Source organism: Cloeon dipterum, chromosome 3 (assembly GCF_949628265.1).
Source record: "Cloeon dipterum chromosome 3, ieCloDipt1.1, whole genome shotgun sequence".
Taxonomy (NCBI): domain Eukaryota; kingdom Metazoa; phylum Arthropoda; class Insecta; order Ephemeroptera; family Baetidae; genus Cloeon; species Cloeon dipterum.
In genome coordinates this window covers 1,159,632-1,181,986 of record NC_088788.1, presented here as the reverse complement: position 1 = coordinate 1,181,986, position 22,355 = coordinate 1,159,632, and the positions used below count along the sequence as shown (strand labels likewise).

The 22,355-nt window shown below is 41.1% G+C and overlaps 5 protein-coding genes across 5 annotated transcripts; all 5 read right to left on the bottom strand.

Annotated features, from left to right (window-relative positions):
- Positions 1-147: 147 nt before the first annotated feature.
- Cht5 (Chitinase 5) lies at positions 148-5,701 on the bottom strand. Its single transcript, XM_065482927.1, has 10 exons — positions 5,559-5,701; positions 4,521-4,606; positions 4,196-4,362; positions 3,958-4,123; positions 2,569-2,915; positions 1,936-2,133; positions 1,682-1,876; positions 1,529-1,624; positions 1,213-1,479; positions 148-412 (listed from the first exon to the last, which is right to left on the bottom strand). The coding sequence occupies exons 2-10, from the start codon at positions 4,594-4,596 to the stop codon at positions 224-226; spliced, it is 1,701 nt and encodes a 566-aa protein (XP_065338999.1). The 5' UTR covers positions 4,597-4,606; positions 5,559-5,701; the 3' UTR covers positions 148-223.
- Positions 5,702-6,034: 333 nt separating this feature from the next.
- Positions 6,035-11,686, bottom strand: LOC135940816 (mucin-2-like). The gene is made up of 3 exons (XM_065485881.1): positions 11,535-11,686; positions 10,764-10,882; positions 6,035-10,705 (listed from the first exon to the last, which is right to left on the bottom strand). Exons 1-3 carry the CDS (start codon positions 11,588-11,590, stop codon positions 6,441-6,443), a joined length of 4,440 nt encoding a protein of 1,479 aa, XP_065341953.1. The 5' UTR covers positions 11,591-11,686; the 3' UTR covers positions 6,035-6,440.
- A 1,051-nt stretch (positions 11,687-12,737) lies between these two features.
- On the bottom strand, positions 12,738-15,237 carry LOC135939954 (hepatitis A virus cellular receptor 1-like). The gene is made up of 3 exons (XM_065484582.1): positions 15,078-15,237; positions 14,537-14,655; positions 12,738-14,196 (listed from the first exon to the last, which is right to left on the bottom strand). Exons 1-3 carry the CDS (start codon positions 15,131-15,133, stop codon positions 13,442-13,444), a joined length of 930 nt encoding a protein of 309 aa, XP_065340654.1. The 5' UTR covers positions 15,134-15,237; the 3' UTR covers positions 12,738-13,441.
- Positions 15,238-16,003: 766 nt separating this feature from the next.
- Positions 16,004-18,569, bottom strand: LOC135939953 (basic proline-rich protein-like). Its single transcript, XM_065484580.1, has 3 exons — positions 18,406-18,569; positions 17,982-18,100; positions 16,004-17,847 (listed from the first exon to the last, which is right to left on the bottom strand). Exons 1-3 carry the CDS (start codon positions 18,438-18,440, stop codon positions 16,502-16,504), a joined length of 1,500 nt encoding a protein of 499 aa, XP_065340652.1. The 5' UTR covers positions 18,441-18,569; the 3' UTR covers positions 16,004-16,501.
- Positions 18,570-20,442: 1,873 nt separating this feature from the next.
- On the bottom strand, positions 20,443-22,050 carry LOC135939955 (integumentary mucin C.1-like). Its single transcript, XM_065484583.1, has 3 exons — positions 21,933-22,050; positions 21,426-21,544; positions 20,443-21,157 (listed from the first exon to the last, which is right to left on the bottom strand). The coding sequence occupies exons 1-3, from the start codon at positions 21,959-21,961 to the stop codon at positions 20,622-20,624; spliced, it is 684 nt and encodes a 227-aa protein (XP_065340655.1). The 5' UTR covers positions 21,962-22,050; the 3' UTR covers positions 20,443-20,621.
- Between the last annotated feature and the right edge of the window lie 305 nt (positions 22,051-22,355).

The window sequence follows — 22,355 nt, the reverse complement described above, 5'->3', positions numbered from 1 at the left end:
AATAGCCGGACACACGGAGGGAAAAAGAATGAAGACGCGCCCGCCGCCCCTCAAAGAGCGCGCCGATGCCGAAAGACGTCTCGTCTCGTCTCGCTGACCTTGCTTAAGGACTTTAAGGACACACCCCCGCGGTTTTTGTTTGTTCTCGTAAAAAATAATTTATTTTATCCTTAAATTATTACAGCAGTTGGTTGTACATTAGATCATTTCACTTGATATAAATTTAGGCCTCGACTTGAGATTCGGTTGTGGGAATTAGCTCCTCGCCCTCCACCAAGTTCTCGCTCCTCTTGCCCGCGCATTCCGCCCTCTGGGCGTTCTCAGGCCAGTCGCAGATTTGCAGGTTGCTGTTCCAGGCCAGACCAGATTTGCACGCGAACTCGACAGGCTTTCCGTGCACGCACCGGTAATACTGAAAATGGGTTGCAAATAAATGCATTAATTATTTAATCTGTTAATGTTAATTTAAAGACGCCTTTCACGAGTTTTCTGGGCCCACCAATCGATTCCTGAGGGTCGAATTAGGTAAAATGGATGTTTTTTCCGTTAAAAAAGTCCAGCGTGACGTGCGAACTTTTTTTCCCGCCAAAACAAATTTCGTCAAAGACAGTAAATGTGGGCGTGAATCCTAGGAACTTTTAAGAAGGAGGCGTGGCACGTGTTGCAAAGCTCGGTGTAATCGTAAAATTGTGAGAAAAATCGATGGAATTTTGGATTTGAGGGCGTGGTTCTCCAGAGAACGGAAAAGGAGGCGAGACACGAAAAACATTTAACGATTTTACTGAGAGAACTCGTGGGAATCTCGGATTGGGGGCGTGAATTTTAGGAAAATTAAAAAATGGTTTGGTACGTGTCACAATGAGCGGGAAAATAAACAAACTCGCCTCAGAATTCACTTAAAATTTCGTTATGGGGGCGTGGTTCTTCGGAAAAATTAAATTGGAGACTTAGCAAGCGTTGGAAAGTGCAGGAAATCCGTAAAATTTCTCAATTTAACCAAAAAAATGGCGGGAATTTTGAAATGGTAGCGTGTTTCCCAGGAACTTGAATAAAAGGGGCGTGGCAAGTGTCGCAAAGCGCAGGAAAATCGTAAAATTGGCATTTTAACAGCATCTTTGAATACTTCAAACCTAATTTGACCCTCAGGAATCGATTGGTGGGCTCAGAAATTTGGTCAAAGACGCCGTCTTTAATTTAAAAATTTTAAATCACCTTGTCGCATTGGGCGTGGTTCACATATTCCGCTCCAGCGGCGCAGTCGGCGTCGGCCGACCCTGACGAAACGGGGGCAGGCACGGGGGCGGCAGGCTGCTGCACGGGAGCCGCGGTTGGGGGCGGCTGAGTCGCGGGCTTCTGCGTAGTGGCGGCTGTTTGGGGCTTCTGGGTGGTGGGGGCGGCCTGGGGTGGCTGGGTGGTCGGCTTCTTTGTGGTGGGGGAGCCGGCCGGTGCCGGGGTGCTCTTGGGCCGATTCCACTCGGGCTGAGGTTTAAATTAGATTTTTTGTAGTTTAATTTTTTTAATATTTTACCCTGACAAAGTTGGAAGTTTCAGGGGTAGGAACCTTGTAGTCTTTCATTCCATCCCACAGCACCTTAATCAGGGGATTCTTCTTGCCGCAGACACCCTGAAATGTTTAATTGGATTAAAATCGTATTTTTTAAAGCGTTTAAATATTATTTACGGTGAAGTCGTCCATATCGATGGCCCAGGTCATGGCGCCGGCGTATCCCTTCTGCTTAATCCAGTCCATCTTGATCTTGAGGGACTTCTCGTCTTCATATCCGATCCACTGGGTGTCTTTGTAGGTGAAAGGCACCATTCCCTTCTCGTCCCACTTCACAGTCCAGCCTTCCTCCTTTTGCAGAGCGTCGCAAATCTGCAAAATCATAAATTATTCATAAATAAAAAGAAACTCCAGTAAATTAAAAACCGCACCTCATAGTAAGAAATGAATCCCTTTGCTCTGGTGTAAGGACCGGGTTTTCCGCCTCCAGCCTCCTTATTAATGTAGGTTCCCAGGTTGTAATTGTTGTTGCCCTGGCTCAGGGTGAACGAGCGCCCGTAGAAAGGCGTTCCAACCACCAGCTTGTTGGGCGGGCAGCCGAAGTCGACCCACAATTGCAGACCGTCATTCTAAATTAAAAATTTTAATTAAAAACACCTGTTGAATATAAGCTGTTAGTATTTGAAGTCACCAAGAGATGGCGCCACCGTACACTTTCGTAATAAATTTAATTTTAAGCCACTTGAACTGTAATTTTCAGACTTAATGCTGCTGGTGTGCATTCTTCACTTAATATTCTTTATTTTGACGTGCTGAAAACCAAAATCGGTTCAGCCAATCGACGTAGAATCGTGAAAAACTATTTTTTTAAATATAAAATCTTTTCCAACGTTTCTACGGTGAATGGCTAGACTGATTTTGGTTTTCAGCACGTCAAAATAAAGCAAATTAAGTGAAGAATGCATAATTAGCAGGATTGAGTCTGAAATCGCAGCGGAAGTGCCTTAAAATTAAATTAAATACGGTGGCGCCCTCTGTTGGCGGCTTGAAATTGCAATAATTACCACATTGAGCGTTTCGTAAGCCCACTGGTCGTGCGGCCTCTTGTAGAGTGGACTGTGCGTGTCCGCGAAGCCGGCCCAGTTGCCTCTGAGATCGTAGGCCATCACGTGGATGGCGTCGGTGAGCTCGCACAACTCTGGCACGTGGTAACCCTCGTTCAGACGGAATTTGGCCAGGGGAACCGCCATGGTGATTTCCCAGCCCTTGCCCTCGTTGTCGAAGGCCCGACGCAACTCCTCCACGAAGTAGAAGAACTTGTCCTTGTCCGTGAACTTGCCGCCGCGGTCCGCAGCGCCGGGGTACTCCCAGTCCAAATCGAAACCGTCGAAGTTGTAGCGATTCATGAACTCTGAAATATGCAAATGAGACCAAATTTTCATATTTATCGGGCAAATAATATATATATTTATAGGAAAAAAATAAATTACAAGAAATAAACAGTTCAAATATAAATAAAGGAATTTGTTTAGAGAGAAAATTAACACCAAAAATCCAGGAAAATTGGTAAAATTTGAATTTTTAACTCGTTTTATCTTTGCAAATTTTAGAAAAATTGTTTGTTGCATAAAAAAATTCAAATAATTTTCAATTGACACCATATTATGTAACAAACGCCTTTTCCCGCCAAAAGAATTATATTTTAAATGCCTCTTGTAAGACGCATTGGCCACTATGCTACCGATTTTTGGTGCCCATTTGAAGCTAAAGAGTTGATTCATCGACTTGCATTCGCAGAAATTCATCAAAAGTCGATTAAAACCGATTTAAAAGACGAAAATCAGAAAATTCTTTGCTGTAAGAATCCTGGACGCTGATTGGCTGACGCAACACGCTTGTTAACAGCTCCCGCGGTTGCCTAGCAACGGCTTACATGCGTTGTGAATTGCGCGGGAGATGCTGACATGCGCGTCGTCAGCCAATCAGCGTCGAGAATTCTGCAAGCAAAGAATTCTTGATGATTTCCGTCTTTTCTTTCTGAATTAAATCGGTTTAATGCAAATAATTATTGTTTCTATGGTTGTAAATCAATATACCAACTCTTTAGCTGCAATTATACCGCAAACAATGCATCAACTGACCCCTTAGGATTCATTTCAAGCCAAAATTGACGTACGTGACAGCGTAAATTTTTTAGAAAAGTTTCTGCAAAAAGTTAGCACTGTCTCCTTACTTGAAATCCTAATTTATTTGACTAAAAAGAGTTTTCCTAAAAGGTTTCACACGCCGTTGGACAGATCTCGACCAGAGGAATTGAAATCTGGCAAGAAAATTTGAATTTTTACTCGTTTTTTACTCCTGCAAATGGTAGAAAAAATTGTTTATCCCACCCAAACAATTAAAATAATATATCAATCTACTTTAATTCAATTAAAGAATTTTTAAAATCTCACCGACAACGCTGCGGATGAAAGACTCTCTCCTGGCGTCAACGTGGACCATTTCCGAGTACTTGCGGCCTCCCTCGCCCCACCCTCCGACGGCCAGTTCCGTTTTGATTCCGGGATACTTGGTCTTGAGCGCCGTGAAGTTGGCAAAGCCGCGCATTTCCTCGTCATTCTGCAATCATCAGTTAGTTATTAGTTCGCAATCGCAACGCCTCCATTGTGCGTCCAAATTGGTAAAACGCACCTCAGGGTCAAGCACGAGCACCTCCCAGGTGACGTTGCTGACGCCGATGAACGAGTAGATGACGTGCGTGCACATGTCGCCGGGAATGTCATCGATGGTGTAGCGGCCGATGCCCGGCCGGTAAATGGCCCAGTTGCTGAAGTAACAAACCACTCGCGCCTTGTCATCTTTCCGGAGGAGAAAATAAATCAATAAAAAACACACACATCAAAAAATAAGATAAAATAAGAAAGGTGCCAATCAATCCGAGATAAAACTGTCAGCATGCATTAAATTCAATGACTTTTAATTTTTTTCTCCTTAAGATTAGAATATTAAATCTTACCAGCACTGACAAGTGGACTGTTCCACAGCGCAACAATCGCCAGCAGCGCTGGAACGATCACCGTTCTGCCCAGCATAATTGTATTTCTGGAAATAAATAAAAATGTGGTCTCTCAGTTTTTCCTGGGAGGAGACAACGATGAAGTAAAAACTCTTTAACGACAGAGGTTTTATTACGAGACTCATTTCTCGTTTTTTTTATCTCCTCGCTTGATTGACGGTTTTATAGTAATAATTTCGAAACGGCAATTTGCGGCGCCTTCGGGAGAGCATTTTTTCGGAGCCGCCGTGATGGTCCATTTCGATAAAGCGCCGTTAAGATCACCTTTGAGAGCAATGACCTGATTCGACATTATGCAAAAAAACCTGCTCTCGTAATATTGGAAAGGTTATGATCGCGCTCACTCGCTCGCTCGGGTTCGATGACTCGCGCGCAAATGGAGCGAAATGCGTCAGGATGGAGAAAAGCAAACAAGATCTGCGATGGTATTCCATCTATTTTCTAATTGGTATTTTCCCATCCTTAATAAGCGACGCAATAAAGATTCTCATTAGAGCAAACAAACAAACAAACAAACGATTCGCGGAAAATGGTGCTCGTAAATTGCAATCTATCGCATATAGTTTGTAATTTTCCGACGGCTTGTTTGTTATTCTCTTGAGGAAACAAAACAAATTATCTCCCTTGGCACATTTGACGCAAAGGAAAATAATATAAACATTGAAAAGCGCGAGTGAGTGAGACTCATCGCGGCAGCTGCATTGTCTGGGCCTTTGTTTGTCGCCGATTGTTAGTCTGCGCACGTCAAGGTTGTTCAGCTCAACTTAACTCCTGCATGGAAACTAATTGTCAGGATTTTTAAACCTCGATCGTCATGATTTTTAATTTAAATATCAAAATATATTCGAACTAAATTTAAAATAATAAGTTTAAATCTGAAAAAATCCAGTCTCATTCAGATAATAAATTAAATAAAAATATCCAGGGTATATCCGTTTAGTTCAAAAAGTCAAGTTCAAGGCTACGCAGCCTGCTTACCTGAGTGCAGGTGCTGGGAATGTGTCGCACTGCTTCTTATTCACTGGTCGGCAGCCACCTGGGAACTGACGGCGCACTGCCGTGCCCGCCCATTTATACCTTCCGCAGGAGTCGATTTGAATGCATGCACGTGCTAAGGTCAAGATCCTGCTGGCGCTCTTCGCAGTTGCACATCTCCGCCTCCAACACACACTCTTCGCGACAGCTAACCCAAATTTAATTGAACCAATATCTAGGTTTGCAAGTTCTCGTAACCGGTTTTTGCTAAAACCCGCCGAGATAGAGCCACACATTGACATAATTTTTGCTTATTTCCTTGTCGTACAACTACAGAATTAATTAAAAATAATCATTTATATATTATATTCCAGGAATGGAAATAATATTTATAAAGCATGGAGATCAAAAATGAAAAAATTGATTTTATTTTAAAATAATTTGCATGAATCGAGTGGTTCTAAGAAAAAACAAAACACTTTTTTATATTTATTTTATTTCCTTCAAACTATTGCATAATTTATTACACATATAAAATTATTTTGCTGGTATGTGGATGCGGCAATTTAATTTAATGACTTTTCATTTTTAGTTAACTTTAATGGAGAAATATCACAGTCTTTGCTTTAATAATTTAGGATCTTAATTCTCTCTTGATTACTGATTTTCTGTGGTTACCACAGTGAAATTGTTTCTTCTGATTTTACGGTGGTCAGCTCCTCTGTAGTTGAATCTTCTGTTGCGGTAGAGGACAAGAAATCAGTTGTGGTAAAAATATCCGTCGTGGGGGAAGTTATCTCTCCTGCTGTCATAGAGGAGGTGGAATACGTTGACTCGTCAGTAATGGAAGAAGTAAATTCAGTACTAGTTGAGGTTGAATATTCGTCAGTAGTGGACGCGGTTGAATCTTCTGTTGTAGAAGAATGAAGAATCAACTGTCGTAGGAGAAGTCACATCATCAGTAGTCGAGGAAAATGAATCTTTGGTTGTAGATTGCTCAGTTGTGGAGGAATTTGGATCTTCTGAGGTTGAATCGTCAGTTACAGGTGATGAGACGTCTGTTGTAGTGATTGTTGATTCATCAGTTGTGGTTGAGAAAGGATCGTCTGTTGTCAGAATAGTTGAACCCTCAGATGAAGAGGAAGTTGACTCCTCAGTAATGGTAGATGTAAATTCAGTGTTAGTTGAGGTTGAATAATCGTCAGTAGTGGATGAGGTTGAATCTTCTGTTGCAGGAGAAGTCACATCAATAGTTGTTGAGGAAAATGAATCTGTGGTCGTGGTAAATTGCTCGGTAGTGGATGAATTGGGATCTTCTGAGGTTAAATCGTCAGTTATAGGCGATGAAACGTCTGTTGTAGTAATGGTTGATTCATCAGTTGTCGTAGGGTTTGATTCTTCTGTCGTGCTCAAAGTGGACCCTTCAGTTGTAGTAGAAGAAGGATCTTTTGTGCTGGGATTTGTCGATTCCTGAGTAGTGGTTGAAAGAGGATCGTCTGTCGTCAGAATAGTTGAACCCTCAGACGAGGGATAAGTTGACTGCTCGGTAACGGTAGACGTAAATTCAGTAGTGAACGAGGTTGAATCTTCTGTTGCAGGAGAAGTCAAATCATCAGTTGTTGAGGAAAAAGAATCTGTGGTGGTAGATTCTTCAGGTGTGGAGGAATTTGGATCTTCTGAAGTTGACCCATCTGTTGTAACGACGGTCGATTCATCAGTTGTGGTAGGGTTTGATTCTTCTGTCGTGCTCAAAGTGGACCATTCAGTTGTAGTAGAAGAAGGATCTTCTGTGCTGGGATTTGTCGATTCCTGAGTAGTGGTTGAAAGAGGATCGTCTGTCGTCAGAATAGTTGAACCCTCAGACGAGGGATAAGTTGACTGCTCGGTAACGGTATACGTAAATTCAGTAGTGAACGAGGTTGAATCTTCTGTTGCAGGAGAAGTCAAATCATCAGTTGTTGAGGAAAAAGAATCTGTGGTGGTAGATTCTTCAGGTGTGGAGGAATTTGGATCTTCTGAAGTTGACCCATCTGTTGTAACGACGGTCGATTCATCAGTTGTGGTAGGGTTTGATTCTTCTGTCGTGCTCAAAGTGGACCATTCAGTTGTAGTAGAAGAAGGATCTTCTGTGCTGGGACTTGTCAGTTCCAGAGTGGTGGATGAGAGAGGATCGTCTGTTGTCAGAATAGTCGATCCCTCTGAAGAAGGGGATGTGGATTCCTCGGTAATTGTAGACGTAAATTCAGTAGTGGATGAGGTTGAATCTTCTGTTGAAGAAGTCACATCATCAGTTGTCGAGGAAAATAAATCTGTGGTGGTAGATTGTTCAGATGTTGAGGAATTTGGATCTTCTGAAGTTGAGATGTCTGTTGTAGTGATGGTTGATTCATCAGTCGTGGTAGGATTTGATTCTTCTGTCGTGACTAAAGTGGACCATTCAGTTGTACTAGAAGCAGAAGGATCTTTTGTGCTACTGGGATTTATCGATTCCTGGGTAGTGGTTGAGAAAGGATCGTCTGTTGTCAAAATTGTTGAGCCCTCAGATGAAGGGGACGATGACTCCTCAGTAATGGTAGACGTAAATTCAGTAATAGTTGACGTTGAATAATTGTCAGTAGTGGACGAGGTTGAATCTTCTGTTGCAGGAGAAGTCACATCAATAGTTGTTGAGGAAAATGAATCTGTGGTGGTTGATTGATCAGTTGTGGTGGAATTTGGATCTTCTGAGGTTGAATCGTCAGTAACAGGTGATGAGACGTCTGTAGTAATGGTTGATTCATCAGTCGTGGTAGGATTTGATTCTTCTGTCGTGACCAAAGTGGACCATTCAGTTGTAGAAATAGGATCTTCTGTGCTACTAGGATTTGTTGATTCTTGAGTGGTGGTTGAGAAAGGATCGTCTGTTGTCAGAATAGTAGAACCCTCAGACGTTGACTCCTCGGTAATCGTAGACGTAAATTCAGTAACAGTAGAGGTTGAATCTTCTGTTGCAGAAGTCACATCATCAGTTGTTGAGGAAAATGAATCTGTGGTCGTGGTAAATTGCTCGGTTGTGGATGAATTGGGATCTTCTGAGGTTGACCCATCAGTTGCAGGTGATGAGACGTCTGTTGTAGTAATGGTTGATTCATCAGTCGTGGTAGGGTTTGATTCTTCTGTCGTGACTAAAGTGGACCATTCAGTTGTAGTTGAAGAAGAAGGATCTTCTGTGCTACTAGGATTTGTTGATTCTTGAGTGGTGGTTGAGAAAGGATCGTCTGTTGTCAGAATAGTAGAACTCTCAGACGTTGACTCCTCGGTAATCGTAGACGTAAATTCAGTAGCAGTAGAGGTTGAATCGTCAGTAGTGGACAAGGTTGAATATTCTGTTGTAGGAGCATCGTTAGTTGTCGAGGTAAATGAATCTGTGGTGGAATTTGGGTCTTCTGAAGTTGAATCGTCAGTTACAGGTGATGAAATGTCTGTTGAAGTGATGGTTGATTCATCTGTTGTGACCAAAGTGGACCATTGGGTTGTGGAAGAAGGATCTTCTGTGGTGGGATTTGTTGATTCCTGAGTGGTAGTTGAAAAAGGATCGTCTGTTGTCACAAGAGTCGAACCTTCAGACGAGGGGGATGCTGTCTCCTCAGTATTGGTAGACGTTAATTCAGTATTAGTTGAAGTTGAATAATCGTCAGTGCTCGACGAGGTTGAATCATCTGTTGTTGGAGAAGACACATCAATGGTTGTTGAGGAAAATGAATCTGTGGTCGTGGTAAATTGCTCGGTTGTGGACGAATTGGGATCTTCTGAGGTTGACCCATCAGTTACAGGTGATGAGACGTCTGTTGTAGTAATGGTTGATTCATCAGTCGTGGTAGGATTTGGTTCTTCTGTCGTGACTATAGTGGACCATTCGGTTGTAGTTGAAGCAGAAGGATCTTCTGTACTACTGGGATTTGTCGATTCCTGAGTGGTAGTGGAGAAAGGATCATCTGTCGTCACAATAGTTGAGCCCTCAGTAGAAGAAGACGTTGACTCCTCAGTAATGGTGGACGTAAATTCAGTATTAGTTGAGGTTGAATAATCGTCAGCGGTCGACGAGGTTGAATCTTCCGTTGTAGGAGCCTCATTAGTTGTCGAGGAAAATGAAACTGTGGTGGTTGATTGTTCGGTTGTGGTGGAATTTGGATCTTCTGAGGTTGAATCGTCAGTAACAGGTGATGAAATGCCTGTTGTAGTGATGGTTGATGCATCAGTCGTGGTAGGGTTTGATTCTTCTGTCGTGAACAAAGTTGACCATTCAGTTGTGGAAGAAGGATCTTCTGTGCTGGGATCTGTCGATTCTTGAGTGGTAGTAGAAAGAGGATCGTCTGTTGTCAGAATAGTTGAACCCTCAGAAGAAGGGTAGGTTGACTCTCCAGTAATGGTAGACGTAAATTCAGTATTAGTTGATGTTGAATAATCGTCAGTGGTAAACGAGGTTGAACCATCTGTTGTTGGAGAAGTCACATCGATGGTTGTCGAGGTAAATGAATCTGTGGTGGTAGATTGCTCAGTTGTGGAGGAATTTGGATCTTCTGAGGTTGTATCGTCAGTTACAGGAGATGAGACGTCTGTTGTAGTGATTGTCGATTCATCTGTTGTGACTAAAGTGGACCATTCAGTTGTAGTAGAAGCAGAAGGATCTTCTGTGCTACTGGGATTTGTCGGTTCCTGAGTGGTGGTTGAAAGAGGATCGTCTGTTGTCAGAACAGTCGAACCTTCAGACGAAGTTGACGTCGTTTCTGCTGAAGTAGTGGTTGTTGACTTTTCTGTTGTGGAGGAAGGTGCAGAAGAGGACAAGTCTGTTGTGGCTAACTCTGTTGTTGATGAAGATTGCTCAGTGGTTGTTAATGTGGCTGGCCCTGTGGTTGTTGAAGAGGCTGGTCCAGTAGTTGTTGAACTAGCTTGCTCAGTGGTTGTCGAACTGGCTGGCCCTGTGATTGTTGAGCTGCCTGACCCTGTGGTTGTTGAACTTGCTGGTCCTGTAGTTGTTGAACTGGCAGGCCCTGTGGTTGTCGAAGTGCCTGGTCCAATAGTTGTTGAATTGATTGGCTCTGTGGTTGTTGATGTAATTGGTCCAGTAGATGTGGAAGTGATCGGCGTTACTATTGATGAAGTATTTGGCACTAGAATCGTGTCAACAGTTCAGTTAATCAAGTTAAATAAGGTTTATTTATTTAATACCTTTTGCACTAAGAACAATTGCTGCTATTCCAAGCCCTATTGTTGTCAGTGTTAAGAGTGCAATGATAACGATCGTGACTTTTCCTATGCGCCCTCTTCTGCGCCAGAGTATGCCAAATCTAAAAATAATTTTGTTAAATAATATTTCATTTAATTTAAAAAAGGCTCAATAGAAATGCATTTGTTGAAATACACGTCATTTTTTCTTTATTTAATCGAATGACACTTAACTTAAAAGAAATCTCGAGATAAGAAATAATTCAAAATGGCAGTGAAGACGTAATAAAAAAATGTTTCCTTCAATTAAATTAGCGTGTCATTGAAAGAATTGATTTTTTAAAAACAAACTTTTTTAGACTTCCTACATTTTTGAACCTTATTAAATTTATTATAAAGTAAGCATTTTGTTTCAAGTACACCGCAGAAATTTTCTAGGTACAGTCAGAATATCGCTTTTGAGTTCAGGCTTAAACCAGCAGCCAAAAGTAGAAGTAGATCGGAAAACTTCTGCTGTGTTAACAGAAAAAAACTTTTTCTATTTATTTAACTCGATTATTATTTCAATTGAGATGCTTACAATATTTTCAAGAACATCTGTATTTATTTTACTCTATACGCGTACGCTACGCATGTATTATCCATTATTTATTTTAAAATGTTGAAGCATGAAATGAATGCACAATGAGGCGTTGTATTATAGTGCAAGTATAGAATAACGCGGAAGTATCAATGAACGCGTATCGAGCCAAGGTGCGATTGACTTCCACCTACCTGGATTTTCTGCGCTTCTGCCTTTCCAAATCAATTCCATTATTGTTATATCGCATTGTGCACACAGTCTGGTGGTCGCAACCCTGGTGAAGCAACAACAAATATGCAAGACATGCGGACTGCTACTTTTTTGAAGCTTTTAGTTGCCTCTTATAATGATATTGAAATTGATAAGAATTGTAGATTATTGAAGTGTAATCATAAAGACAGTTTTTCAAGTACTGTATTTTTCATCTTTGCATTATTTGATTAACAGAATAATTGTTTTATTGACGGGGATTTTTACTATCAAAACATAAATGGTCCTATCCAAACCCGCTTCTGCGTGGGCAACGGATTAACGACAAAATATTTTTGCGTGTTGTTCTTCTCATATCATAAACGTAAACTGTTTGATTTTTTCTGACATCACTCTGATAATTTTTGCATGACTCGAACCGCACATGCATGAGATAGTAATATTCCCCTTGAAAGGAGATTAACCACAAAAATTGAGATGTTCGTTTAATCTGCCAAACGGATATTTGCTACACTTATTATTTCTGGTTTTGCTTTTTCAGTGGATCATGGGCAGGGACTCGGATTAGCGGTCATGGCGTGGGAGCGCAGCCACAATCGCGGGTCAGTATAACAGTATTTTTCCCTGGCAAGATGTTTGCGAGAACGAGATGAATGTATCTTTCAGGGTGACACGCCTTTTGCTTAAACTCGTTTTGCTCCCAGTGTTGATTTGTCTGCGTTACGTAGATATATTAGAATGGCTTGGATATTACAGTAAAATTAGCCCATTTATCAACGAAATACATTTACGCTTATAAATTTAAACAAAAGACACACAAAAAAAAGTTATAAGACTTTGAAAATTTAATTTAAAATTAACCCACGAAAATAGCTGATACGGCATCCTACATTACTAGAGCAGCTCGTGAAATAAATGGATTTGTTTGTAAGATCACATAATGCAAACCGAAGCATCAACAGTGCTCCCATATTGTGTACTCTGATAAAAATTGTGCTGCTCAGAAGGGGGAGTGAATTTTCGTTTGCTATCGCGTGCTTTCGTCGTGATAAGTTTGTGGATATTGCAGTAGTCCGTGGAGGCTTTTTAATCTTGTTAAAATTTCCTATGTGCGCTCAGAGACACCTACATATTTGCACGGTTATTACAATCTTTACAGGGTCTCATAAAATTAAAACAAATCATTTATAAATTAATTGAAAGTGTAATTTTAACTATTTAAAAAAGGTGTGTTTTATACAAGCGATATTAATAATTAGTGTTCTTCTGCTACAAACTACTTGTGAGTTCAAATAATTTTTTATAGTTTGAGGCCTTTAAATCATATTATATAGTCATTTTTACTAGCATTTTTTATATTAGCTGAAGCGAGACAACAATAATATAAAAATGAAAAGTAGCAATTCTGCTAATAAATAATTTTAAGGTCAAAATCCATTCAAAATCTCATGCACAATATCCAGCATCTTGTAGTTCACAAAAGGGTGCATTGATTATACACAATACGTGCAATTTAAATATTATTATTATCATTTTATTGGACACCATCGGTGTACAACTAACAGTCAATTACAAATTTATTTATTATAACGGAATGCTTGAGATAAATAAGGTAAAGGTTTTTTGACACAGTCTAGTAAATGGTACATACTATTAAGCAAAGAATCACAATAAATACATTTACAATTATAGCGGTGACATCGAGATGAAAACATTTATGTGAACAGACGAGGAAATGATAGCCATGAAAAGAATATCTAGTTAACATAGCCCTGTCTTTACAATTTTTTTATATTTTTTAATGACCTTAAATCCAAATACTCTCTTCCCTCTTCAACTGCAATTTAAATATAAAACAACATTAAAATCGTAATTAATTCTTGGCAAGCTACGACATGGTGCCAGCTGCTGTGATTGGTTCCGCGGGAGTTGATTCAGTGTTAGCGTCTGTGGTTGTGTCATCGGCTGTGGTTGTGTCAGCAGCCGTGGTTGTGTCTCCGGCTGTGGTTGTGTCGCCGACTGTGGTTGTGTCTCCGACAGTGGTTGTGTCTCCGGCTGTGGTTGTGTCGCCGGCTGTGGTTGTGTCGCCGACTGTGGTTGTGTCGCCGACAGTGGTTGTGTCTCCGGCTGTGGTTGTGTCGCCGGCTGTGGTTGTGTCGCCGGCTGTGGTTGTGTCGCCGACTGTGGTTGTGTCTCCGACAGTGGTTGTGTCTCCGGCTGTGGTTGTGTCGCCGACTGTGGTTGTGTCGCCGACAGTGGTTGTGTCTCCGGCTGTGGTTGTGTCGCCGGCTGTGGTTGTGTCGCCGGCTGTGGTTGTGTCGCCGACAGTGGTTGTGTCGCCGACAGTGGTTGTGTCTCCGGCTGTGGTTGTGTCGCCGGCTGTGGTTGTGTCGCCGACTGTGGTTGTGTCGCCGACTGTGGTTGTGTCGCCGGCTGTGGTTGTGTCGCCGACAGTGGTTGTGTCTCCAGCTGTGGTTGTGTCGCCGGCTGTGGTTGTTTCACTCTCTGTGGTTGTTTCACCGACTGTGGTTGTGTCTCCGGCTGTGGTTGTGTCAGAGTCTGTGGTTGTTTCTTCTGGTGGTAGTGTGGTAGTTGAAGACTGTGTTGTGGTGGTAGGGAATGGGGTGGCCTCTAAATCTCGAACTGGAAAAGCGAGAAATTAATATAGAGTGTGTTAGTTTTTGCAACTTGAGTTTAAATTAAGTTAACTGCATTTTAGAGGTAAATATATGTATTTACAAACTAATAAAAATGCATATTTTAAGGCGGAAACCTCTACAGTAAATCCTAAAGAAGCATTATTCTTGTTATTTGCTCGGATCCAAGAGAATGCGAAGGTTTATTATTTAGAGCAAAAAATGATAGTTTTTTGTACTTTATCAGTATGGTGTGTCAACACTATAGCAATAGATAATCACTTGAGACATTGAAGAAGGATTTAATAACGTGTAACGTTAGGCAGTACAGTGTATTATAAAAATACCTTTTGCATCAAGGATGCCAGTTGCGATAGCAAGTCCTATGGTTGTTGCTGTCAAAGTTCCAATTGAAATGATAAAGATTTTTTCGAGAAAGCTTCTGCTCCCCCAGATCTTGTTTAAACTGAAAAATTAAAAATTAATTTTCTTAATGACGGAACAATTACGAATAATTTAAATTTTTAATGTTGATAATTAGCAAAATAAAACTATTTTTTGAACGAAATTAACTTTAGCAGCTTAAGGCTTGACAATTTTGGACATTTTTTCGCAGTATGACCCACAGGACCATGTCAGGGTAAGAGCCTGAGAGTCGGAATCAACCTTTGCTGGCGTTGAAGTAAACAGGACATGGAAAAGTCGATTTTTAATTAAATTACAGGCACATTTTCTAATTAAAGAGCGGATTCGAGCTGCTTTCAAGACTTTAAACTTTGTTTGCCGCGAAACAGCCATTCTGAAAACTTGTTTACTTGCACAGACAATTATAAAAATTTATATTAATTCTATTATCCGGAGAAAATATGAGTTAAATTTAAAACTTACAATGACATGCCCCGCGTCTGGCCTTCTAAATCCATTGTTTGGTATCTCCTTGGCATTTTCCACACTTGCACTTCACAACCTGACTGACAACGAAAATGTTATAACTTCACTAAATAATGGTACTATCTGTTGCACCTTATTAATGTCAATGATTAGCTCTCTGCGTACTTTGAGAGCTTTATACTTTCTAGGTAGTGTACGCATCTGGGCGGCGTAAATTTTATATGTCAGATAAGAAGGCATTAATGATGATTGGATCACATGATGCACGGCGAGCTCAAAATGTTAGAGCTCTTTACTGGAAAATATATGCAGCAATAAAGAGCACTGTCGCCTCTAATTAAATGTAATTAATATTTTAAATAATTTAAGTCTGAATACCTGAACTTTACGTGCGAATATCTATTATCATTACTTTTACGAAGAAATGGATCTTATCGCTTGCGGGGATTAAAGTATTATTGAAACGATGGCAAAAAACTCTATACTTTTAGGTCAGACGAATTTGGAAATATTGATTTTTTTTAATCGAGGGAAGAAGGGTTTGCTGTAAATGAATTTTCCTCATTTTATCTCGCAATATAATTTTTGCTTATTATTGTTGTCAAATATTTAGGCCAAGTGCATGTACAGAGCGAGGTTTTGCCATGAGAGCTTTCAATACATTTTTGACAAGATTCCAAAGCGATTAAATACTTACGTAGGGATAATACTTTTTCGTTTATATATGAGCAGAATGCGTAATTTTCCGCTGCATAGTAAGAGAAAAACGCGGAAGTTCAATACTGGATGCATGATGAGCCAAGGCGCAATTCAAATTCAAACTCATCTCGTCTTCCCGTTTCCTGATTATCTCCCTGTGCAATTTGAATATTTTCACTATTCGCATTCTGCCTTGGAAAAATATTTAAATACAAAATAAATAGTTTTAATTTTTTTTAAGTAACTTTAATGACCAGTTTAGACATCAAGGTTAGTTAAAAAATAAATTCGTACAGTTTCAGAGCAAAAAACATGGATATTTGTCTACCATTTAAAAATAATTGTTCTTATCTGCTTTGCTCTGATTGATCGACAGCAAGATTTGTGATATGACTAGTACACAATTTCGCAAAAAGGATTATGTCTGTTAATTTCTAATACGATAAGCGCCAGGGGGTAACGTCTGAGTACAAATATCTATATACACAATAAACCTGTTGTGTTTCGTCAGTGGAAATTTTTGATTTCAAAACAGAAGGAACAGACAGGATTTAATTTTGTTTCTCTTTTGGGCAAATTTATTTGTCTTCCGACATATATTTTGCATTACAGAATTGGTTTTCACGCAATTAATATTATTTTAACTTCGGAAAATATTAATTTTGAGTTGAATTTGTGCGTATATAGGTAAAAAAACTCGCTCTGATGTGACTGCAGTTCATTTAAAATGAAACAAAAATGTTATGACCACCCAAGAGAATCGACGGCGTCGGAGTTGGTCCCGAAGGGTCGGTCGACGGCGTCGGAGTTGGTCCTGAAGGGTCGGTCGCCGGCGGCGCCATTGGAGTTGGTCCTGAAGGGTCGGTCGACGGCGTCGGAGTTGGTCCTGAAGGGTCGGTCGCCGCCGGCGCCGTCGGAGTTGGTCCCGAAGGGTCGGTCGACGGCGTCGGAGTTGGTCCTGAAGGGTCGGTCGCCGGCGGCGCCATTGGAGTTGGTCCTGAAGGGTCGGTCGACGGCGTCGGAGTTGGTCCTGAAGGGTCGGTCGCCGCCGGCGCCGTCGGAGTTGGTCCCGAAGGGTCGGTCGACGGCGTCGGAGTAGCTCCTGAAGGTTCGGTCGCCGGCGGCGCCGTCGGAGTTGGTCCCGAAGGGTCGGTCGACGGCGTCGGAGTTGGTCCTGAAGGGTCGGTCGCCGGCGGCGCCATTGGAGTTGGTCCTGAAGGGTCGGTCGACGGCGTCGGAGTTGGTCCTGAAGGGTCGGTCGCCGCCGGCGCCGTCGGAGTTGGTCCCGAAGGGTCGGTCGACGGCGTCGGAGTAGCTCCTGAAGGTTCGGTCGCCGGCGGCGCCGTCGGAGTTGGTCCCGAAGGGTCGGTCGACGGCGTCGGAGTAGCTCCTGAAGGTTCGGTCGCCGGCGGCGCCGTCGGAGTTGGTCCTGAAGGGTCGGTCGCCGGCGGCGCCGTCGGAGTTGGTCCTGAAGGGTCGGTCGACGGCGTCGGAGTTGGTCCTGAAGGTTCGGTCGCCGGCGGCGCCGTCGGAGTTGGTCCTGAAGGTTCGGTCGACGGCGTCGGAGTTGGTCCTGAAGGGTCGGTCGCCGGCGGCGCCGTCGGAGTTGGTCCTGAAGGTTCGGTCGCCGACGGCGCCGTCGGAGTTGGTCCCGAAGGGTCGGTCGACGGCGTCGGAGTTGGTCCTGAAGGTTCGGTCGCCGGCGGCGCCGTCGGAGTTGGTCCTGAAGGGTCGGTCGACGGCGTCGGAGTTGGTCCTGAAGGGTCGGTCGCCGGCGGCGCCGTCGGAGTTGGTCCTGAAGGGTCGGTCGACGGCGTCGGAGTTGGTCCTGAAGGGTCGGTCGCCGGCGGCGCCGTCGGAGTTGGTCCTGAAGGTTCGGTCGACGGCGTCGGAGTAGCTCCTGAAGGGCCGGTCGCCGGCGGCGCCGTCGGAGTGGCTCCTGACGGGAGTGTTGACGGCGTCGACGGTGTCACACTAGGAGGGACTGTTGACGGCGTTCCTCCTGTTGCGATTGTTGACGGCGTGATTGTTGGTGCAGTAGCAAGCGGAATATTTTGTAATTCTTGAACTAAAAAATCAAAATGGAATATTGAGGAATAATTTTTTGAAACCTTCGCCTATAAAACTCGCTACAAGTAACCAAATATTGCACGAGGCATTGAATTTGGAAAACGGAAAATGTAAAGTGTTTTTCTTACGTACCTTTAGCATCGAGGACGCCAGTTGAAACAGCTAGTCCGATGGTTGTCGCCGTCAAAATTCCAGTTGAAACGATAAAAATTTTTTCTAGAAAACTTTTGCTCCCCCAGACCTTGTCAAAGCTGTAAAAGTTAAGTTTATTTTATGGCTAGCTATTTCTTTAAGAAGGAGAACTGAATTTATTTATTTGAATTGTATCCCAACTCCCAACCCAGTTATTCTGTTCGCAAGTAAAAAAGCCATGGGACGACATTCTAGCGTTTTAATTCGTTTCTTTGAAAGACCTGGTGCCAGTGAGACTAAAGAAGGCCATTTTATGTTCAGTATATTTAAAAATTGCTAATATAAGTTTGGCGATTAGAATATTTTTAAAGAAACCTTTCGCGTTTCAATTTTTTGGATTATTATGAAAATTTTCGAGTCTTACCAGGACATGCCCCTCTTCTGGCTTTCTAAATCCATGGCATTAATTTTTCAAAACTGCTCCGTCCGTTTGGAAAATCCTTGTGAGATTCCAGCAGAAATAAAACGAGAGGGTCCAATGTATGTATTATTCCTCGCTCTTCCAGCTCACAGCCGAGAATAGCCTCTGAAGCGCTCTGTGCAAGTTAAAATACATTTCAGGCACTTCGTTAATAGCATAATTCATGAAAGATAAGGAATAATCATTTTTTAGCACATGGATGCACCACAATTGTTGCGGTTTTCAACACGAAATTAAATATAAGCAGTATTGATAAGACACGTGCGAGTTAATATTTTATGATTATTGCACGAAATATAATTTACTGATGTCTATTCTTTGTAATTGCTCGTTTTTTCATCTTCTATAGTGCTCAATTACGCAGCCGAGATAATTGCCCTCAAAGCCGCTGGAAAGATGCGACAACCTGTAAAGTCGACGCCGGCGTGCTTCTAATTTTGAGTTGCATAATAAACTACTTTTGCTTTCTCTGACAGTTGGAAGCCAGTTTTAAAATTAAAAATACCCTTAATACTAAACGAAAGTTTTAATTGCATAAATTGACAAATATTTTAGCATGACATTTCGATCTCAGAACCTAAATTTAATGTAAACCAACTTTGCTTTTTATGTATTTTAAATTAAATCATTTTATTTTCATTGGCTAATGAGTATTTTACAACCTTGTACCAATTTTTTCCAAGGACGTCATTAGATATAATAACATTTATCGCATTTCACATGAACAATTATAAAAAGTTTAAACTTTTATGGTTATTTTGATAACGCATTCTTGAACCAATTGAGCAAACTAAAAAAAATTGTTATCGGTCTTGTTCTGCAGACACCAATATAAAAAGTAGTGTAACACACACTTGGAATTAATAAAGAGAGAGGTGGGGAGGTAATTTAAAATTTCTATAACTACGAGGAACATTTTGGTATTTACTCCCGACAACTCCTGCATTAATTCTTTTGCTGATTAAATTGAAAAAAAAACAATCTTATCACAGATTTAGACTGCGCTAATTTTAGTGAAGATAAAAGTGGACAGCGGCATTAAAAATGCCAGTCAAACCAAAAGGATTGAATGATTCGTTCATGCAGAAAAATTCAACATGATTTTACGCAAATATGATTATTTTAAATTGGAAATCAACGGCGTAATGTGTATGTCTTTGTCACATATACTCTTAATTGTTTGTTAAGCGAGGTGGCTATTGACGCAAATATGTACAGTATTTTTAATTAATCCTATCGTTTTTGTTGGTGATTGAACGATATGACTAATATTACGATAAAACGGATTAATAACGTTCTGATGAATGTAAAAAAGATAAGAGGGAAGTGACAATATGACAAATATCTAGCCAACTTGATGATGTTTTCGTCAATGAAAATGAGTCATTTATAAATCTGATTGCGCAAACAGAGCATACGGTTAAAACCTGCTCTGTCTCAAAGTGCGTCGAGAGTAACCGCAAGAGATGACTCTTTCATGTATATTGATTTAATACTGGCTGCCTAATATGTGGTGGCTGGGAGGCGCACCGGCGCCGACTCGTCACTTTCCAGTGGCTTTTAGGGACAAATATCTGGCGTTTTAATCGAAAACTTCGGTGAAAAGATGGCCTCTGCGGCCACTCGAGCCCCGTGTCATCCGCTCAATTATGTTATTCGGACTTACAAGAAGACAGATTTTAATTGTATCCTTTTAAATTCCGACTATCAGTAATTTAAATATAGAAACAATAATATATTTTCTTGGTTATTGCGGAATATATAATATAAGCTTTCATGCGCTGGGGAAATTGCGTCCTATATGGAAAAAATATGAAATGCTCCCTTTCGCTCCCAATTTTTTAGAACTTCTATTTTTCAACATAGCAAACCCAATAGACAAACGGAATAATCGTTAGTTGAGTATATTTTTAACATTTGTAACGCTTGTTTATGACGGTGAAATCTTTGAAATCAGACAGTCAGTTTAAATAATGCATTTTATTCAATAAATAAATAAATAAATAAAGTTGTCTGCGCAAGATTTAGCTCTGGCAGATTTTTTTCTTACAACATTCTCCAAAACTGTGTGCAGTATTTGATAAATATATATTCAACAAACACTATTTACTATCGTCAGACTCAACAGGACTCTTAGTTATCTCATTTAAAATTTTTTATCATTTAAGGATTTTTGACATTCGGATCTGTTGCAATCGTCGTTGTGGCACCGTCGTGGTTGGTTCGGTTGTGGTTGGTGTGGTCGTGGTCGTGGTTGGTGTAATCGTGGTGGTGGTTGGTGTGGTCGTGGTCGTGGTTGGTGTGGTCGTGGTCGTGGTTGGTGTGGTCGTGGTCGTGGTCGTGGTTGGTGTGGTCGTGGTGGTGGTTGGTGTGGTCGTGGTGGTGGTTGGTGTGGTCGTGGTGGTGGTTGGTGTGGTCGTGGTCGTGGTTGGTGTGGTCGTGGTGGTGGTTGGTGTGGTCGTGGTCGTGGTTGGTGTGGTCGTGGTGGTGGTTGGTGTGGTCGTGGTGGTGGTTGGTGTGGTCGTGGTGGTGGTTGGTGTGGTCGTGGTCGTGGTTGGTGTGGTCGTGGTCGTGGTCGTGGTTGGTGTGGTCGTGGTTGTGGTTGTTGAGGATGGCGGTGTAGTGCTTGTGGTTGGATTAGTTGTCGTTGAGCTTACTGGCGACGAGGTGGTTGTAGTGTTTTCCAACTCGTGAACTGGAAAAGAGAGCAACACTTATTAATGCTTTCAACTGTGTGATTTAAAAAAACTTTAAATTAACCAGCACTCATTTTGCGATTAGTTAATTTAATAAATTATCTTTTCTAGGTATTCTTTTTTTTAAATATGTTGGAACAAAATTTTGATTCTTGTTTTTTTTTCAAGGAATACTATTCAGAATTCAATCAAGAATTAAATTCTAGGAAAATGGCGTAGGAGAAAAGAATGAGAGTTAGAAAAGCTTCCCCATATTTATAATTTTACCTTTTGCATCAAGAATTCCAGTCGCAATGGCAAGTCCTAGCGTTGACGCCGACAAAACAACGATTGAAACGATAAAAATCCTTTCTAGAGAGCTCCTGTTTCCCCAGATTTTACCAAAGCTGTAAATAATTAAAATTGTGGTCAAATTTCAATACTTATCGAGGGAATGTTAGAAATTTTAAAAATAACTGTCATCCAGTTAAAGGGAAAAATTATAAATTGAAAAATAACACAATCGTCAGTTTTTGGGAAGCAAAATAAAAGATCAGAATTGATTAAATGCAGCAAATAGTCAAGCCCGATCGGATGAACACCAATTTTGAGTTGATCGGTCAAGGTTAAAGGTCTTTAAAGATCATTTTCGAAAATTTTGGATTTTGAAAAACAGCAGCATTTTTTAAAAATCCAAAATGCCCCTCAAAATTGGTCATCTTCGACTTTGAAAAATTTAAACTTAAATCTCAATAGCACGAATTTTTACAATTTTTGCAAATAGTACAAACTTACAATGATGTTTTGCGCCTTTGGGTCTCCATATCAAGTGAATTGTTGCTTTAGCTGTTCAGAATTGACACCAATTACTGGAAGACTCGGTCAGTCTATTTAAATTCTCTCTCAAAGTTGGCACACAGTGGCTTTACAAGTGCACAGTGCACCTTTTATATTCGTTTTGGGAGGGGATCATATTGGTGATATACGCAGTGATAAGAAAAATCAGATATCGGGCAAGTGTGAGTGATGTGTGATTTATGGTTTGGTAATAATCAGTAATATAACACGCTCTACGTAAATAATGGGTTAAAAATGTGTAATCAGCAATAACGAGACACTTTTTCCTGATTTATATTTTTTTTTAAATGACACGCCACTCTCTGCAAATAATTCAAACTGCATAAAAAATTTAAATTAAGAGTTTTTATAATTATTTTA

Coding starts and splice junctions, on each gene's coding strand:
- LOC135940816 (XM_065485881.1), bottom strand. CDS start 11,590: ATGCGATATAACAATAATGGAATTGATTTGGAAAGGCAGAAGCGCAGA. Junction 10,883..11,534: donor CAGAAGCGCAGAAAATCCAG/GTAGGTGGAAGT, acceptor AATTATTTTTAG/ATTTGGCATACTCTGGCGCA. Junction 10,706..10,763: donor AATTGTTCTTAGTGCAAAAG/GTATTAAATAAA, acceptor ACACGATTCTAG/TGCCAAATACTTCATCAATA.
- Cht5 (XM_065482927.1), bottom strand. CDS start 4,596: ATGCTGGGCAGAACGGTGATCGTTCCAGCGCTGCTGGCGATTGTTGCG. Junction 2,916..3,957: donor TTTCATCCGCAGCGTTGTCG/GTGAGATTTTAA, acceptor TGCATATTTCAG/AGTTCATGAATCGCTACAAC. Junction 1,480..1,528: donor AAACTTCCAACTTTGTCAGG/GTAAAATATTAA, acceptor TTTAAACCTCAG/CCCGAGTGGAATCGGCCCAA.
- LOC135939954 (XM_065484582.1), bottom strand. CDS start 15,133: ATGCCAAGGAGATACCAAACAATGGATTTAGAAGGCCAGACGCGGGGC. Junction 14,656..15,077: donor CAGACGCGGGGCATGTCATT/GTAAGTTTTAAA, acceptor TTAATTTTTCAG/TTTAAACAAGATCTGGGGGA. Junction 14,197..14,536: donor TGGCATCCTTGATGCAAAAG/GTATTTTTATAA, acceptor TCGCTTTTCCAG/TTCGAGATTTAGAGGCCACC.
- LOC135939955 (XM_065484583.1), bottom strand. CDS start 21,961: ATGGAGACCCAAAGGCGCAAAACATCATT. Junction 21,545..21,932: donor CAAAGGCGCAAAACATCATT/GTAAGTTTGTAC, acceptor AATTATTTACAG/CTTTGGTAAAATCTGGGGAA. Junction 21,158..21,425: donor TGGAATTCTTGATGCAAAAG/GTAAAATTATAA, acceptor TCTCTTTTCCAG/TTCACGAGTTGGAAAACACT.
- LOC135939953 (XM_065484580.1), bottom strand. CDS start 18,440: ATGGATTTAGAAAGCCAGAAGAGGGGCATGTCCTG. Junction 18,101..18,405: donor CAGAAGAGGGGCATGTCCTG/GTAAGACTCGAA, acceptor TAACTTTTACAG/CTTTGACAAGGTCTGGGGGA. Junction 17,848..17,981: donor TGGCGTCCTCGATGCTAAAG/GTACGTAAGAAA, acceptor TTGATTTTTTAG/TTCAAGAATTACAAAATATT.